This window comes from Macrobrachium rosenbergii, chromosome 6 (assembly GCF_040412425.1).
Source record: "Macrobrachium rosenbergii isolate ZJJX-2024 chromosome 6, ASM4041242v1, whole genome shotgun sequence".
Classification (NCBI taxonomy): domain Eukaryota; kingdom Metazoa; phylum Arthropoda; class Malacostraca; order Decapoda; family Palaemonidae; genus Macrobrachium; species Macrobrachium rosenbergii.
The window spans coordinates 8722195-8739694 of record NC_089746.1 but is presented as its reverse complement, the minus strand read 5'-3'; the positions used below and the strand labels follow the sequence as shown (position 1 = coordinate 8739694).

General features: G+C 37.7%; 1 protein-coding gene across 1 annotated transcript in view; it reads left to right on the top strand.

Moving 5' to 3' along the window:
• LOC136839161 (sodium-coupled monocarboxylate transporter 1-like) overlaps positions 1-13414 on the top strand; it is a 15420-nt gene extending 2006 nt beyond the window's left edge. Inside the window, exons 2-11 of the mRNA XM_067104839.1 lie at positions 1547-1680; positions 4225-4413; positions 5269-5423; positions 5848-5988; positions 6181-6399; positions 7773-7891; positions 9287-9441; positions 10071-10306; positions 11050-11150; positions 12197-13414. Of these exons, the coding sequence (XP_066960940.1) occupies positions 1547-1680; positions 4225-4413; positions 5269-5423; positions 5848-5988; positions 6181-6399; positions 7773-7891; positions 9287-9441; positions 10071-10306; positions 11050-11150; positions 12197-12435 (1688 nt within the window). The 3' untranslated portion in view covers positions 12436-13414. The remainder of the gene's footprint in view (positions 1-1546; positions 1681-4224; positions 4414-5268; positions 5424-5847; positions 5989-6180; positions 6400-7772; positions 7892-9286; positions 9442-10070; positions 10307-11049; positions 11151-12196) is intronic.
• Positions 13415-17500: the final 4086 nt, after the last annotated feature.

Here is a 17500-nt window from a genome sequence, read left to right as displayed (position 1 = left end):
CTGATAATGAATAGCTTCAATTAATTTTTGGTATTATAGTTTTTAGCTTTCGGATGGCTAGGGAAAGGAATAGGTATTTTACTATATATATATATATATATATATATATATATATATATATATATATATATATATATATAGATAGATAGATATATGTACATATACATATATATAATATATATATTATATATATGCAAATATACACATATATCTACATATTTATATGAATCTCCCCATTAATGATCTGCTTGCATATGTTGCCATTGCCTGTATCATTATACGACGTAAGCTATTTTTTTTATTCTGATAAATATTTCCGTTGACTTTGTTTCCCTTGGTTGTTGAATGGGGATATTATTTTTATAATTATTATTATTCAGAAGATGAACCGTATTCATATGGAATAAGCCTACAGGGGCCATTGACTTAAAATTCAAGCTTCCGAAGAATGTGCTCATTAGGAAGTAGGAGAAGGTAAAAGGAATTTCGAGGAATTATCGAATTTTACTTATTAGCAGTTTTCAGGTTTTTTGTGTATCATTAAACATATCCGATAATGCTAAACAATTTTTTTTAGAATTTTTATTGACAATTTTGTTCATCGCCTGTTTAGATTGGGGTAATTCTAAGCCGGCTGTCCGCGGTGAGCTAGACTGTGGCAATGGCGTTTTTCTATATTATTTTATTCGCTTTACAAGAATTTAAAGTAATATTTTGTCGGCCGGTTGTAACTAAACTGTAATTGACCTTTGAAGACTACACGACTTGAATTGCCTAACGCAGGGTAGGTCTAAGCCGGCATTCCGCGCCAAGCCCGCCCCCTGCCACCTCCATAGCTAATACGGCAAAATTGTAACCAGTAAACACCTCTAGGGTACGTTATGTTGGTATTTTTAGGGGTGTTTCCTGGTTACAATTTTGCCGTATTAGCTATGGAGGGGTGGAGGGATTGCCGCGGAATGCTGTCTTAGACCTACCTGCCTTAGGCAATTCAAGCTGCGTAGTCTTCAAAGGTCAATGACAGCTTAGTTACAGCCGGCCGACAAAATATTACTTTAAATTCTTGTAAAGCAAGTAAAATAACATAGGAAAACGTCAATTGCCATAGTCTAGCTCACCGCGGACAGCCAGCTTAGAATTACCCTTACTTTTTTCGAAATTGAATGCTTATTTCTCCAAGAATACTGAACCAAATTCAATTAAACTTTATTTTGACATCGGGAAAATCACTTTTCTTTGCAATTTTTTTTTTTGCATATTATTTTTGAAGTGATGTCATGATTTTTTTTAAACTGCAAAACAAATGAACCTAGAGGTCGAATTTCTAAATTTCCCAGAGAGAGAATTTCATTATTAGTTGCAGAATAAGTGGTAAAAATTTTAAGCAAATCTCTACAATCATAAGGGCACTCCCCTTCTGGAATCCTCTTTCCTTGACCCAGTCATAGGCCTAACAGAGCAACTATAGCTGAAAACTCACATAATACTCGTCACATTCTCCAAAAATCTTTACACCATCTCACACTCTACCTTTTCGTTCGAACAGGCAACTCCACGGAGGTGTACCTTCACGGGACGCAAATCTGGCTCAACCTTCTGGGCTGCGTCTGGGGGATAATCATCGTCACGTTCGTCATTTTGCCCGTCATTTACCCTCTGAATTTGGGGTCGCTGTGTCAGGTGAGACACGGTTTTTGGTCTTAGTTATTTACTTGATTTCCAGATCAAGTTTATAATTTGTCGTTGTATAAATTATCATTATCATACTTGTTTGCAAACATTTTATATATATACAGTATATATATATACATATATATATATATATATATATATATATATATATATATATATATATATATATATGTGTGTGTGTGTTTGTGTGTGTGTGTGTGTGTGTGCGCGTGTGTTTGTAGTGTGTGGTGTGTACCGTCATAAATTTATGCACATTTAGAACTTAACCTCGAAGTGTTTTCAACTTTCTCTAAGGTTCCTTCTTTTGTGAATGACTGTAACAAATTTTTAATCAGATTTATTTGAACTGCAACGCTAATGAAAGTGTAACTGACAATTGGCATTTATTATTGCGCATCAGATTTATATCAGCAATTTTAATTAATGGGCTTCATTAACTTTATGAACACAAGGACAAAATCTTATCCATGAGAGAGAGAGAGAGAGAGAGAGAGAGAGAGAGAGAGAGAAAGAGAGAGAGAGAGAGAAGAGAGAGAGAGAGAAAGATTAGAATGATCACTTGTTTAAGAAACAAATCTCTTATTTACAGAGACAACTTGCGGGATAATAGTAAAATACAACATTACTTGAAATTGTCGATCTGTTGGGTCCGTTTGTTAGGGTTTTTTTTAGCGGTGCAATTATATTTAACGTACGAAAACTTGCATCAATAAATATTTTGCTAAAGTCTTCAGTAACTGGATATGGTAAATAACACTGCAAGACATGATGAACTGGTGTGTTGGAATGATTTCAATGCCACTGCTACCTGCTGTGCAGTGGCATTGAAATCATTGCAACACACCAGTTCACCATGCCTTGCAGTGTTATTTGCCATATCCTGTAGTTTCTTATTGTCAAAGGACGGTTAGGCCTAATAGATCTTTTTTCTAAGTACCGCAAGAATCTTCGTGCCCTCTGCCTTATAGAGGGGTAGCAGGAAACTGAGGACCATACCTAGTAACGACTCCATGAGACTCCTTGGGCATAAAAATTCTCTGGAGCGATGACGACTTAGAGGACCGCATTAGGGTAAGGCCACACCGGACGCGGCAAGCGTTGAGGTAGAGGCACGACTTGGGCGGGAGAGCAGCGTCAAAGCGACACATGGCCACACCAGGAACGCCACCCTCCCACGCATCACTCTCAGCAGTCAGTCGAAGCTATCCCTCTGTGCAAGCATGTCATTATCGCGTTTGGGTAGGAAACTGCTTTTAATCGGAAACCTAAGTGCTAAACTTGACGATAGACTATAAAGAAGAGTGTGGATTCGCGATTTCAATAAACAGAGAAGGGAAAGAAATGAATTTGACAATTTATATTGCCCGTCTCGTTTATACGAAGACAAATTTTATGAATATTTACGTATGACCCAACGATCTTTTGATTCTTTGCTTGCAATACTACTGTAGAAGTCAGGCTCACAAAACAAACGACGAACTATAGGCAACCCATCTCTCCCGAAGGCCGGCTACTAAAGAGTGTTTTCAACATGAGGGAGGGAAGCCTTCTCGAATTATTTCACTGCAGTTGGAAGAGTTCCATGGCAAAACGATTTAGCCTTACCAGGCAATATAATTGCGGCAAATATGACCTAAAGTTCATAAAAATTCATTGTCCCTTATACTTTCAGAATTAACTAGTATTTGCATGACATATTGTTAAAAAATATGAAAGTTTTTCATTTGAAATATCCCTACTTCATCTTTTAGATTTTGTCTGGTTATCTTTCCAGCTTCATGCATGGAAAAAAATCCCCTCTGTCTTTATATATATATATATATATATATATATATATATATATATATATATATATATATATATATATATATATATATATATATATATATATATATATATATTATATACACACACACACACACACACGAAAAAGGCCCACACACCATTAACTTACCATCAGTAAGCAGTCGATTGCTTATATCTTCCGAATGCTTTTTTAACACAATGTTATTTTTGTGGAGTGGATCACGGGGATTCCACAAAGCTTTCCTCCGAAACCCATCCCCAAATAATTCTTCTGTCGCCATTATGTCCAATCACGACCGACTGAATACGTGACACTTCGGCAACTGATGGAAAATGGTGTGGTCTTGGGCGAAGACGCCGGGAACCGCCGCGGTATTTTAAAACATGTTACATCGCTTGGAGGTAACTGCAGAGGGTCGAGTCTTCCCGCTGGCCCGGTGTGGCCACTCACTTAAGATACGTTACATTTCAAATGGCCGCGGGAACCTCTTCCCTGCAACCTCCACGCTTGCCGCGTCAGGTGTGGCCTCACCCTTAGAAAGAATAGCACTAGCTTGATAAACGACACATTATGCATCTGTCTACATGTCTATCCTCCGTTGCTTGTCTGCTATAAAAGTACTGAACCCGCAGTAATCCAGCAATTAAGGTAATCTATAATGTTTCATTTCGGTCGTTGGTATATCATAATCAAGGTGAAATTTAAATTTTCGTCCTTTTCCTCAGTACCTGGAGGTGCGCTTCAACTCCCGCCCCCTGAAGAAACTGGCTTCCCTCACCCAAATCCTGAACAACATCATGTACCTGGGAGTCTGCCTTTACGCCCCCTCGCTGACTCTGAGCTCGGCCCTCGGGGTCCCGACTTACGTGGCTGTGGTGGTGTTCGGCATTGCTTGCGCCATATACGTCACTCTGGTAAGGAAACAATAGATGGGTGATTTCCTGGACGGTTTAGCGTCAGTTAAGGTTTTGAGGTGTTGTTTTCGGAAGACATGTTCTTTCGTTTGGTCGTCTTTTATCTTTATTAGTAGCAAGAGGCTAAAATAAGCGTGGAGGCTTTTTTTTTTTTTTTATAAAATCAAGAGTAATTTCATTCTTAGCAGAAAAAGAAGACCGAAAGTTAAGAACCACCACATTTTATCAGCAACACCCTTCGTTGTTTGATTTAGATTCTTTTAACTATAAAAAAAAAAACTGTCATGTCTCTTTTAGGTTTGAGAATGTTAGTATGAAGAAACAACGAAACGAGTTGCTAATAAAATGTGATTTTTAACCTATGCTCTTCCCCGTAGGGAGATAGTGCCGCCAGTTCACCTCATGTGGTGCATTGCAGGGATTACTTAAGGTTATTTGCCGCGTGCCTTCGGCCCTTAGCTGCAACCCCTTTCGTATTCTCTTTCTTCCACCTTACTTTCCTCAACCCTCTCCTAACAATTGATTCATAGTGCAACTGCGAGGTTTTCCTCCTGTTACACCTTTCAAACCTTTTACTGTCAATATCCATTTCAGCGCTGAATGACCTCAAAGGTCCAAGTACTTGGCGTTTGGCCTAAATTCTATATTCAGTTCAGTTCAATTTAACCTACGCTATTTTCCTGTTAAGAATAAGATTTTCAAGACATCTGTCTGTTTTCACAAAATATAATTTGTTATTAGCCTGAGTTGGCACAGCACCATTTATACTGTGATGGCGAACTAGTCTTTTATGTCTTTTGCATATCATTTATTGTTATATTTATAAGTTTCCCCGCCTTATCTACTCGACTGCAGGGCGGCATACGAGGCGTCATCTACACAGACATCATCCAGACTCTCATGATGTTCGTCGGCGTGTTTGTCGTCATAGTGCAAGTGGTCTCCGATCTGGGGGGCATCCCCGAAGTGTGGGGCATCGCCGAGAAGGGAGGAAGGATCGAGTTCTTCAAGTGAGATGAATGATGAGTCTTGTCTCCTCTCGAGTCTTCTCTTTCCTGATAGCGACCCATTGCGTATAGAAAACATTCTTTGATTTCTTCATCTTCGAACTTCAGTTTCGAATCTTCTTCTTGATGAGTAACATCTTTCTCACCGAAAAAAAACCATAATTCTTTTATATACAGAAATCATTACTCTTTTCTTCTTTTTTTGTCATTAATGGGACTCTTTCCCTCCTAGATGCGATTTCATAAGACGGACAACGTAACAGGCACTAAACAAGATTTCCAAGAATATCTTTTCAATAACCACATGCAAATTATAACATTTATTTAAATTCTCCCTGAAATAAAGGAAAGCGTACCTGACGTATATTATCCGATGAGAACCCAAAAATATACCAAAGTCTCATGATAAACAACTTTCCTCTTGCAGTTTTGACTTCAGTCCGCTGGAGCGCCACACTTTTTGGTCAGTGCAGTGCCTTGGGTTCTATTTCGTTGTCAGCACCATAGGCATCTCCCAGACGCAGTATCAGAGACTGACATCTGTCAGCACGTTGCCGACGTCACAATGGTATGTCAGATTAGCCTCTGCTGGCTGATGCTTTTACAGATAAAAAGAAGATAAAGATGTCATTAATGAAGAGAAGAATCTCGTAGGTTTAAAGGGCAAATTTTTTGTCTGAATTCCTACCTGTTGTCGCCTTAGACTGGTAATACTAGACCCTAGACTTAAGGTTATCATGTTGGTCTTCCCTTCTCTCAGGCTGTGCGTTGCTTTCCTCGTTGGTGTGAGCATCCTTTGGTCTCTGTTTTACTTTTCCGGCCTAGTGGCGTACGCAGCTTACGTAGACTGTGACCCCGTGACGAGCAGGCAGGTGGAGAAGCCTGACCAGATCCTGGCGTACATGGTAGGAGATAAACTCACTCACATCCCTGGCATGGTTGGGCTCTTCGTGTCCGCTGTGGCTGGAGCCCTGTTGAGGTGAGGACTGATTTTCATCTGGCATTGAAATGTCAAGTTGAAATCCCTTATTTGTTACAGAAAACTGAAATTTTTTTGCTGGGTAATATTGTAGCCATTGTACCGTATTTGAGAGGGGAACTGTTTTCATCCCATTGTATTGTTCTGTCTATTTTTTGTTTTTATTTGCAGTGCCAAAAATAATCCATTTCCTTGACGTTTCTTATTTTATAATTCAGGACCTGTAAGAAGGGAAACCGTCTACCCCCTGTCTATAGACACGTCAGTGGGAGTTGGGAGAAAAGTATTCTTTTGGCAAATTTAATTTTTATCGTTTGAAAAATGGTAGAATCTGGAGTCCATCTAAAACATAGAATTAAAATATGCCGAAACTTAAAGTGAATATTATATCTTTATAGTTTGATATAAGAATGGATTCATGAATAGAAAAATAATACTAAGACCTGTGACAAAAATCTGAAAGTGAAAATTAGATACAATGTTTTGAAAAATAATATCTATTATTATTGACAAAAAATGCTATGATTAAAAGAAATTGACCATAACATTTTAAAAAGTTATTAAAGGGGAATTTTGTGTAGACAGCCAGTTGTAAGAATAACAACTCACATTTTATAAGTGCCTGAGCTAGCTAGTTTTAAGGGAATGATATTTGAAAAAAAAAAAAAAACACTAGTCTAGGAATATAGTTTGGAGAAAAAGACGCGAAATTCTTAACGCCGGAGGCTGAGGGAATACTTCAGATATAAACTTTTCAAACTAAGACTTAATGAGGATGACATCTCCTGAGATAAGCTTGAGAAGGTGCTCTCAGATGACAGTTGTGAAATCTAAACAGCATTTCCTTGGTGACCCATGAGTGAAATAAACGCTGTCAGATGACTCTTAAAACTAGCTTACCCGATAAACCCTATATTTCGATTGCTTACTGCGGCCCTGGAGTCTGGTAAATACGCCAGAGTCAAGGACTGTTAGAAATGTTCAAATGAAAATCTATTTTTTTATCAGTTTTATTTGGGTACCCATTAGTAAATTAAGGAAGTCAGATAAATCATAAAACTATCTTAGCGGATAAACGCTATATTTCAATTGCTTACTACAGCCCAGGAGTCTGGTAAACACGTCAGTCAAGGGCTGTCGGAAATGTTCAGTTGAAAACCTATATTTTTTATACCTTTTATCTGGATATATTTTCGAAATAAGACCAAAAGCCTTAGATCAAAGGTGGCCACCTCTTTACCTCTGCAGTATATGTTGTCAAGGAAGCGGATTTGACTTGAGAGCTGCTCTGAATCGATGTTGGTTGAACATACTCCCTAACAACCTTGTCTACCCTCCGTCACTGACAGCTACCCCTGTCTTGTTTCTTGCAGTTCCCTTTCGTCCTTTGTGAACTCGACAGTTGTCTTACTCTGGGAAGACATCTTCAGTGGCTGGGAATTCTTCAGCAGAATGTCTCACAAAACGACCATGTTCCTCACACGCACACTCTGTAATTGCTTTTGAATTTTGCTTTTTTTTTCTCTCTCTCTCTTTTGCAGTGCTGTCTTTCTGCCTACATGTTTGACAAGCACATACACATTATGCGCTTAAACGTGTATATATGTATTTTTCTTTAACATTTTCCCGTTTTCCAGTTTGACGGGGAATATATGTATATACAGTATATACATATATATATATATATATATATATATATATATATATATATATATATATATGTGTGTGTGTGTGTGTGTGTGTGTGTGTGTGTATACTGTAGACTTATATATATAAATGTAGATATTTTTAAAGTTTATATATATTATATATATTTATATATTTATATATATATATATATATATATATATACATATATATATATGTGTGTATGTGTGTGTATACATATAGACTCATATATATATATATATATATAAATATAAATATTTTTAATGTTTGTGTATATTATATATAGATATATGTATATATATATGTGTGTATGTGTGTGCGTGTGTGTGCATGTGTGTGTGTACGTGTGTCGAGGGAAGTTAGTTGGCGTCCTTAGACTATTCTGATTCCTACTCATGATGCAAAACATTAATTTCTTATTTTTTACCCTAACATCTGTTCGCTCACTAGCAAGTAATTCCAGCCACGACTCTTGCCGTACTAACAATAACAACTGCGTTCTAAAATTCGTAGAAAACAACACCAATGTAACTCTCTAAGAGGCTGCCTTGAATAACCGAATGATAATCATTCTTCTCCACCTTTCTCGCTATGTGATACCTTAAAATAGACTCTAGAGTTCCTTCATATTTAGAGTTACGGATACAGCCCTCAGGCTGGGGAGTTAAACAGTGGGCCTAGCGACACACTGGACACGTCATAGGCATTGGGACCTGTCCCCCACTGGCTGTCGGCCTAAGAAACAGGAGATCAGCGCCAGCCCTATGAGCCTACAGGGGCCCAGGAGGACTTTAACTGTTAACTTATTATCAACTGTCTAGTGAGAAAAAGAAAGTAATTACTGCTGTTTCGAATTGATGAGGAAATCAAGAGTCATGTCTTGAATGAGATTTAGAGGAATATCGATGTGAATTTTCAGAATTGCCTCACGAATAACACGGTTAAATACGTCTATGATTAATGTTGGAATCTCTTACGAAAATCTAGACCTGTATAGAATAAAATCACAATAAATCAGATTACACCACATTTGCTAATAAGTGTAGAGTAAGAATCGAAATCTAAATGAGCAATACATGGTTATCTAGACCTATGTAGAAGAATAAAATCACAATGAATCAGAAGATTTACATCATAAATGCTGATAAGTGTAGAGTAAGAATCGAAATCAAAACAGGCTCTAAATAGCTATCTATCTACGCATGCGCGTCTCCTGCAGGCTGCATCATCGTAGTCATAGCTGTGGGATCAGCCATGATCGTTGAGAAATTCGGGACTCTGTTTCAAGCTGCCTACACCATCTCAGGGTCCCTACTGAGTCCTTTTGACGGTCTCTTCGTCACGTCCATCGCAGCGCCCTGGGTCAATGTCAAGGTGAGGAAAAGAAGAGGCTGTGGAATTAATATTTCCTGTGTACAATAACATCTAAAAGCTCTTTCGTGTACGCTGTAATTTTCAATTCAGGCATTTGTATTGTTGCAAGTAAATAATTGTGGAATTGATTTCTCTTTTGAATATTTGCGGTACTTTGAAGAAGTTTTGTAACAATGATAATAATAATTCGCACTTGAAAGATTACAAAGAGTGAAATGAAACAATCATAGAAAATGAAATATAAACGGGTTCGTACTTTATTGCAATTGATAAAAGTTCATTTATAATAAGGTTTTGATTCACGCTTAATTAGCAAGTTGACTGAAGATTGATGATGACATCTCAAGTTATAGAACCCTACAAACCAACTAATCTTAAGGAAATTACAGTTGTCAAATTTATTTCAATCATAATAATGTTTCTTTATGCCCCATATATGTTAGCCTCAAATTAAATTTAACCTGAGTTTTAGTTGATATCGTTATTATTAGGTTTTACTCCATTTTGCTCTGTTTCTACAAATTATCTCAGTTTGGTTATTTTGTTCTGCAAAACTCTCTCTCTCTCTCTCTCTCTCTCTCTCTCTCTCTCTCTCTCTCTGGTCTTCCACTGACCTTCCATCTTCCCAGGGAATCATAAGCGGGTTCCTGGCAGCCATGTCCTTCAACATTTGGTTAAGTATGAGCAGGATGGCCAACGGAGCAGGGAGCACTGAGCCGCTGCCATTGGCAACAGACGGCTGTTACCCGGAATCCGGATCCTTCCACGAGATCAACTCAATAAATGGTTCCCATTCCGATCCATTCCTCTTGACGTCGGCCTCTAACGCTACGATTGAGACTTCGCTTCGTTCACCACACGACGGGTGAGACTTGTTACCCTGTTTTCCTTCTTAACTGAAAATTGCTTAATATCATAAAATGTCAATCTGGAGAAACAAAAGAGGGCACACCCTCTGAAGCATGACGAAGAATAGTTGAATACAACGTACACTTTAAACTATTCCAGACCTCAGCTGTTTCTCTAACTCCTCTTAACATTTATGACATCTTGGTTTAGATACGTTCGTTTTGACTGTCTTATACGACTCAAAGAGGATTCTCATTATTCAAACAATGTATATTTAAATCCCTGATAAAAACCTTTTGTCTTTTAGAATACACGACTCTAAGAGAACTCTCATTATCCCCCCCAAAATTTGTTTTTAAAGTTTTGATAAAAGGCCTTCCACTTTTAGAATGCACTTTCATTTCCATATATGCAAAAAAAAAAAGTTTTTATAGCACCGCACTTTATTGCTGCCTTTATGTGGTAGTTTCTTTTCAAGGCCATAATTTCTTACTGCTGTCCTAAAAGGAAATCCAGTAACCAAAAAATACGGACAGCGACAACAATGACAACATGAACACCAATAATGACGTTCCTTCATAACTTGCCCAACAAATGCAACGGCGTCCGTCTGCAATTACCAATGTCAAAACGAAGGTCTCGTTTTCAACGAATCGTAATTTCTGTCCAAAGGTGCAAACTGACGCTCATTATCATAACCACATTTTGAATGTGAATTTTATTTCACTCTTTAAAAAACCTATTGCTTCCTTCTTCCAGGCAATCTTACCCAGCCATACTTGATGTGTCGTATTGTTACATCGGATTAATAGGTGTCATTATAGTCTATGTTGTGTCGACTATAGTGTCACTGATTACAGGTGAGTTACCGTAACGCTCAGTATTTCTCATAGGACTCGAGATTGTAATGGTAAACACCTAGCTAAGGAATATTGAAATATATATAGTTTAAACAAATAAACCAACAGGTACACGAAGAAATTCGATATTCAATTAATGATGTAACGTGGAAGTAATCTTTTGGTAATAAAAAAACTTTTGAGTAAATGCCCTAAGGACAGAAAATAAATGGAGGTGTTATGCAATTATGCGTCCATTTATTTACATAAATATGAGGTCAAGCATAACACACACACACATATATATGCATGTATATATGTGTGTGTTTGTGTGTGTGTGTGAGTGTATATGTATGAATGTTTGCCTATATAAGAATTAAGATATTGCTGTACATTGGCGAGGGTACTTTTAAAAAAATAAAGTCAACTAAAAACTAAAAAAAAATAAGCTCACGGAACAAGGCTTCTTCTTGTTAGTAAACAATCAAGAACAAACTGGCAATGGACAATAAAGATGAGTCCGTGGATAATATAAGCACAGTTACCAAAATTGCATCTCCCTTAATCTTTCATTGTAAACACTGCATAACATCATTTGCCAGAAAGTCTATATTTACTTATGCATTTGCCTCTTTGGCTTTTTTCATTATTATCTTTTTTTACGTAAAATTCTTTTATCATTTTCGCTAGTTATTGCCATTTATATAGTGCCATTCTTACACTGATGTATAAAATACTATTATTATTATTATTATTATTATTATTATTATTATCATCATTATTATTATTATTATTATTATTATTATTATTATTATGGTAGGAGTCCCTCGTTTAGGGCAGTGCAATTAAAAACAATTTCTGTTTCAACGGCATTTGACTTGTAGAGTCTTCTCTGTTCTTATTATATTCCTCTCGTCTCCAGGTAAGAAGAACAGAGAAGACTCTACAAACTAAATGCCGTTGAAATAGCACTTATTATTATTATTATTATTATTATTATTATTATTATTATTATTATTATTATTATTATTATTATTATTATTAATGCGTCTTTTGACGTCCTTCAGGGGTGACGAAGCCGTCTGAAGTCGACCAGCAACTGGTGAGCAAAACATGCTTCCGGATATACAGTTGGTTATACAGTTGCCTGTCTCCAGCACAGACAGATCCCCCAAAAACCGGAGTGTCTCCACAGACCTCACCAACAGCTCCGGCTGAAGACAGACCGAGTAAACCAGGGGCGCAGATCGAAGAGACCGTCGTCAAAATTCCCTCGTATTCAAAGGACTCCTCTTGTTCGTTATAGCCTGCTGACCTCTGCTAGTACCAACTGGGCTGAAGAGTTATTGTTGGGAGAGTTCTTGGGACGCTGCCAGAATTCTGCAACACATCAACGACGAAATGAACTTCTTTCCACAATTTCACGTCAGTTTTCTCCATTTTTGAGACCAAACTTGAATGTCCAGTTAGTGAAAAAAAAAAAAAAAAAACAGAAATCTCGAAACACAGACATTTTCCGTAACGATTAAGAAAATAAACTTCGTTCGTTTTGACATGCTGGTAACCTCTCCACGTTGTACTTTTTGTACTTTCTCAGAGACGTGGAGAATCGTTCGTCAGCCTTCAAAACATTCCAAAAGTTGTTTTGACACTTAGGTATAGGCCTCTGCCACCGAACTCCCAGAGTAAGGGCTGCATTCCTCTAGCTGAATGGTTCCTAAAGTTTTTATTGTATTGTTCAAAATAAATTTGTTCCTCTTTTGGTTTCACCTTTGTGTGCTTCACGGTTCTGTTCTGTTGTCCCGTTTTACCATTATAAACACCCTGCGCTTTTTTCATATTGTCGGTTTTGGGTCTTCTAATTTTTCTTCATAATTGTCAGTACTTACCTCTAGTTGGTAATGTGACTTTCGAAACCATCAAAGACAGAAGAAGAGCTAAAGAGAACGAAATTTAAAGCATTGCATAAAAAATTACTTCTATGTCCTATTCAATACCTCTTTGACACCTGACCCACGTCCGTTACACTAATGTGGATTCTGGAGACTAAAGTTCTAATTAAAGGCAACTTTGTCGATGAGATAAGATGAACAGAATCCATATATATAATGGAAATAGCCTGGTTGAAATCTCGTCCAGTTTCTTTTGAAGTGTAAACATATATATATATATATATTTTTTTTTTTCTTGGGTTGTAAATATTCTATATGTACTTCTTAGTATATTTTATCATTTTACTGGTTTTTAAGATAATGACTGGAGCGCAATAAAGTTTTATTTGGAGGGAATTTTGACTCGTCCTTGTCCCTGCCCTTCTCTCTCTCTCTCTCTCTCTCTCTCTCTCTCTCTCTCTCCACACACACATATATATAGCCTACATACATACATATATATATATATATATATATATATATATATATATATATATATATATATATATATATATATATATATATATACATATTCATACATATGTGTGTAAATACATATGAAGAAACTAATAATCTTAGACTTAAAATGTAGATATACTGTATAGCTTCATTTCTCTCTCTCTTTCTCTCTCTCTCTCTCTCTCTCTCTCTCTCTCTCTTTAAAAAGATCCCCGCTCCATAACAAAACTTCAGTAACTTATGAAACACAATATAACCTTCTTCACTTTAAGAAGGATCACGAAATGCGTCTTATCAGAATTCCAATAAAGGTCTCTCTCTCTCCTTCCGAAAAGCAATATATACTAACCCACAATTTTGATTCAGGAAAAGGGAAATATATTTTCATTAGAGTTTATATAATGTGGGAGTCTTTGCAAGGGAAAACGAGACGCCGGTTGGCTCTTGGAAGCGAAAGATTCCCCCTCCCCTCCCTTCCCCCTTAATAAGGTTCGGAGGCTCAGAAAGACAATAAAATCTCTATTTCCATCTCTCTATCTCTCTCTCTCTCTCTCTCTCTCTCTCTCTCTCTGGTCGTTAAAATTTTGCAACATTAAATTATTCAGCGCCGCTGTGTTTATTAACCTTCAAGTCTCGTGCATTTTACGTCGTCAACAAGAATTTATGACGGTTTTTTGCCGTCTGGATTTACTAAAATGGTGGCAATTTGGCCCGAGAAGCTTTTATTACCTTTTGTCATTTAGCCTTGGGATATGGATATCTGATATATGAGCAGCACTACGTGCGCAAGTGTTCACAGTTAATCTGTTTCTCGAGCCCATTTGTGGTCCATTTCAATTCACACTAGACCCATGAAGTCTATTAATAATCATATCATATCTCAAGACACTTCATTTGATGTGTCTTAAGGTTCTGGTGAAATAAAGAATTGTATAACTTTCAGTACCAGTCACTGCAAGTGTATAATCAGCTCACCAGTTTAAAAAAGTTGCAAGCCATTCATAATTAGCATCAATTTTAGGATTTTTTTTTATCTGCTAAGCTCTAAAGCGTCAAGTTAGATTTTATGTGATACATCCACAGGGAACAGATGAGATTTGTAGAAACGGCGAGATTTAAGAAAACTGTTGGGCTGGATTAAACTGGCCTTGTGCCAGAAGAACCTCTATCTCGTATGACCAACCAATAATTTTGAGGAGATCAAGTCCCGTAGCCACCAGCGAGCTAAGTCAACGGAGGCAGACAATAGACCTTCGATAAAATCAAGAGATGAGTAGTCTCGACCATCGATTGACCGACTACTTATAGGCTAAATGGTTCTGACAACAGATGCCTTTGCGAAGGAGCTTTGGTCCCAGTGTTATAGAGAAAGATCGTCTCATTTTCTTACGGTTTTGAGTATTCTTTCTGGCGGCGCTGAAACCTGGTCCCTGAGCTATTTTTGATAAAAGGTTTTTGGTAATTTTCAAGTCTTTGTGGTCTTCGCACCAATGGCATTCTAGGACTAGGTCATACTTTTAAGTATTAAAGATGATTCTACTTAATATTTTTACGAGCTGTTCATGAGAGTAAGAGGTTGTGCTGGCACAAGGCCAACATAATTCAACGGGTGGAACAAATATCTTATGGTCCAGTGGTTTCTAGCCTTGCTTCACCAGCCATAGCTCAAGATGGATCCCAGGCGGGAGAACGAGGTAGTGAGAAGCGCTTTAGTTTATTGACCAAAGTAGTGAGTTCTGTACCTTGTTGTTAGTCGATTACGGAGGATGGTAACCAGGGTGTAGAAAAGTTAAGTATATCTTAGTTTAACCAGACCACTGAGCTGATTAACAGCTCTCTTAGAGAGGGCTGGCCCGAAGGATTAGATTTATTTTACGTGGCTAAGAACCAATTGGTTACCTAGCAACGGGACCTACAGCTTATTGTGGAATCCGAACCACATTATAGCGAGAAATAAATTCCTCTTATTCTTCAATGGCCGGTCGGGGATTCGAACTCTCGGCCAGCAGAGTGCTAGCTGAGAACGGAACCCACCCGCCCAACGAGGAACTATAACCAGGGTGTAGAGAGACATGGGGATAGAAACTTCATTCCAAAAGACCTATTGGGAACTGTAAGGATAACATAAAGTCTTGGGGGGGGTGTGTTGGCGGGAGCAAAGCATACAGATGAAATTAATGCAATGCATTTGACGTCCACTGCAACCCCGATTAAATAACTTCTGGTAGCTACCCCATATTTTGATTACATATACCCTTTTCTGTTCTGGGCTGCTTCACACTTCCTTTCATAGGGAGAGTAATAAATTTTCATAATAAGTCAGTACGGTCATTTTTTTTACGAAATTACATTTTGGGGAGAAAAATCCCAGAATGTATATTATCTGAGATGAGAATATTACCATCGGTCTAGATCAGACACCAACAACAAATGAGTGCCTAGAGTTAAAATTGTTGATCTCTTATATATCTTCAATTCTCTCTCTCTCTCTCTTTCCCTCTCTCCCTTGGTCAGATGATCGGTGTTCAGATCTGATATTAATCAGGGGTAATTGGTCTTCGTTGCAATGTTTGCATTGTTAAGAGTCTTTATTTGTAATGAACCAAAACGCAATTACTTGCTCCAAGGCTGAATTCAATTTAGATGTTTACCTCGGAAATGACGTCACCGATAGCCTCCTTACGCAAAACAACATTACTGATGTGATGAGTAATTGAATCCAAAATGAACAGGTGTATGCTTTGGGTGACAACGAGGTCGTTCTTTTCATATGGTAATTCGAGCAATGTCATTTTGTGTGTGTGTGTGTGTTTTCCTCTGAGATTTCTTTCGAACAACAAAGAAAATTGGATGTAAATCGAGTTCCGATTCTGTTTTGTCTACATCAAAGCTCGCGGTACTAAAGAGATAAAACGAACTGATTGAAAGGAAAAAAAAAATGCGCTAAATTTCGACGGTAACTTCGTTGATTTTTCATTATAGGCTTTGCCCTTCAAAGCTACTTGCGTTCTATTTAATCCCCACATTGATTATTTCCCGTTGATGCAAAGGCGGATCAAAGATGAAGCCCAGATTGATGTATATCGCTCGTCGAGCAAAACGTTTTACCTGGAAGCATTGCGTTTGTCGGCTGGTTTAGATCAATCTGGTTTAGGGCCGCACGCTCCCTTGCTGTGAGCGAATGAAGATCACAATGCGTGGAAGGGGCTATGAGGTTTGGTGTAGACCTCAGGACCTTACCCAACCAACAGAGACGAAGCTTGACATTTCGTGATACCTTCGAGACAAAAATGCCCGGCTTATTTCTACCTCGTACAACATTTTGCCACTTTCATGTAAAGTTCTTACTTTTTTTAAAAGTTAAGTCTCGTCACTTTTCCTGCCCATATACTATCATATCAAGTTTGTCACATGCAGTATCGTCACAAAGTTCGTTATGAAATGTAGGAAATAGTAATATAAAAAGAAAGACATCGAGTAGAGAGAGAGAGAGAGAGAGAGAGAGAGAGAGAGAGAGAGAGAGAGAGAGAGACTTTCAATTTGCAATTCCATTGCAACTCACCAGATGATCTGCTACATACTTGCTTCATTTGATATTTACGTCAGATAGAAATGTCAGTCACAGAACATTAAAAAAAAAATGTCATCAGGCCTTCCAATCAATCCCTAAATCCCATAGCGACATAATTAGAAGCTAATTATCAAAGGTAATTAACTGTAAAAGCCGGTTAAAAGTTCTCCTGTTCTGAGTTTTTAATTTTTACTCATTTTTGATAATCGCGTATTTTTGTTGTGGAGTCTGAAATGAGGTCGGGGGAGGTCATCCTCTTTGTTACGTCACAGAAAATTCAAGCCAGCGGCATTTCTTGCTTGGCATTTTAGGATGCAAGTGTTCGTGCATTTTCATCAATTTATGCAAAGCGATTTCACATACTTTACCTCCTAACAGTTACATGCTTCCATACACACACACACACACTC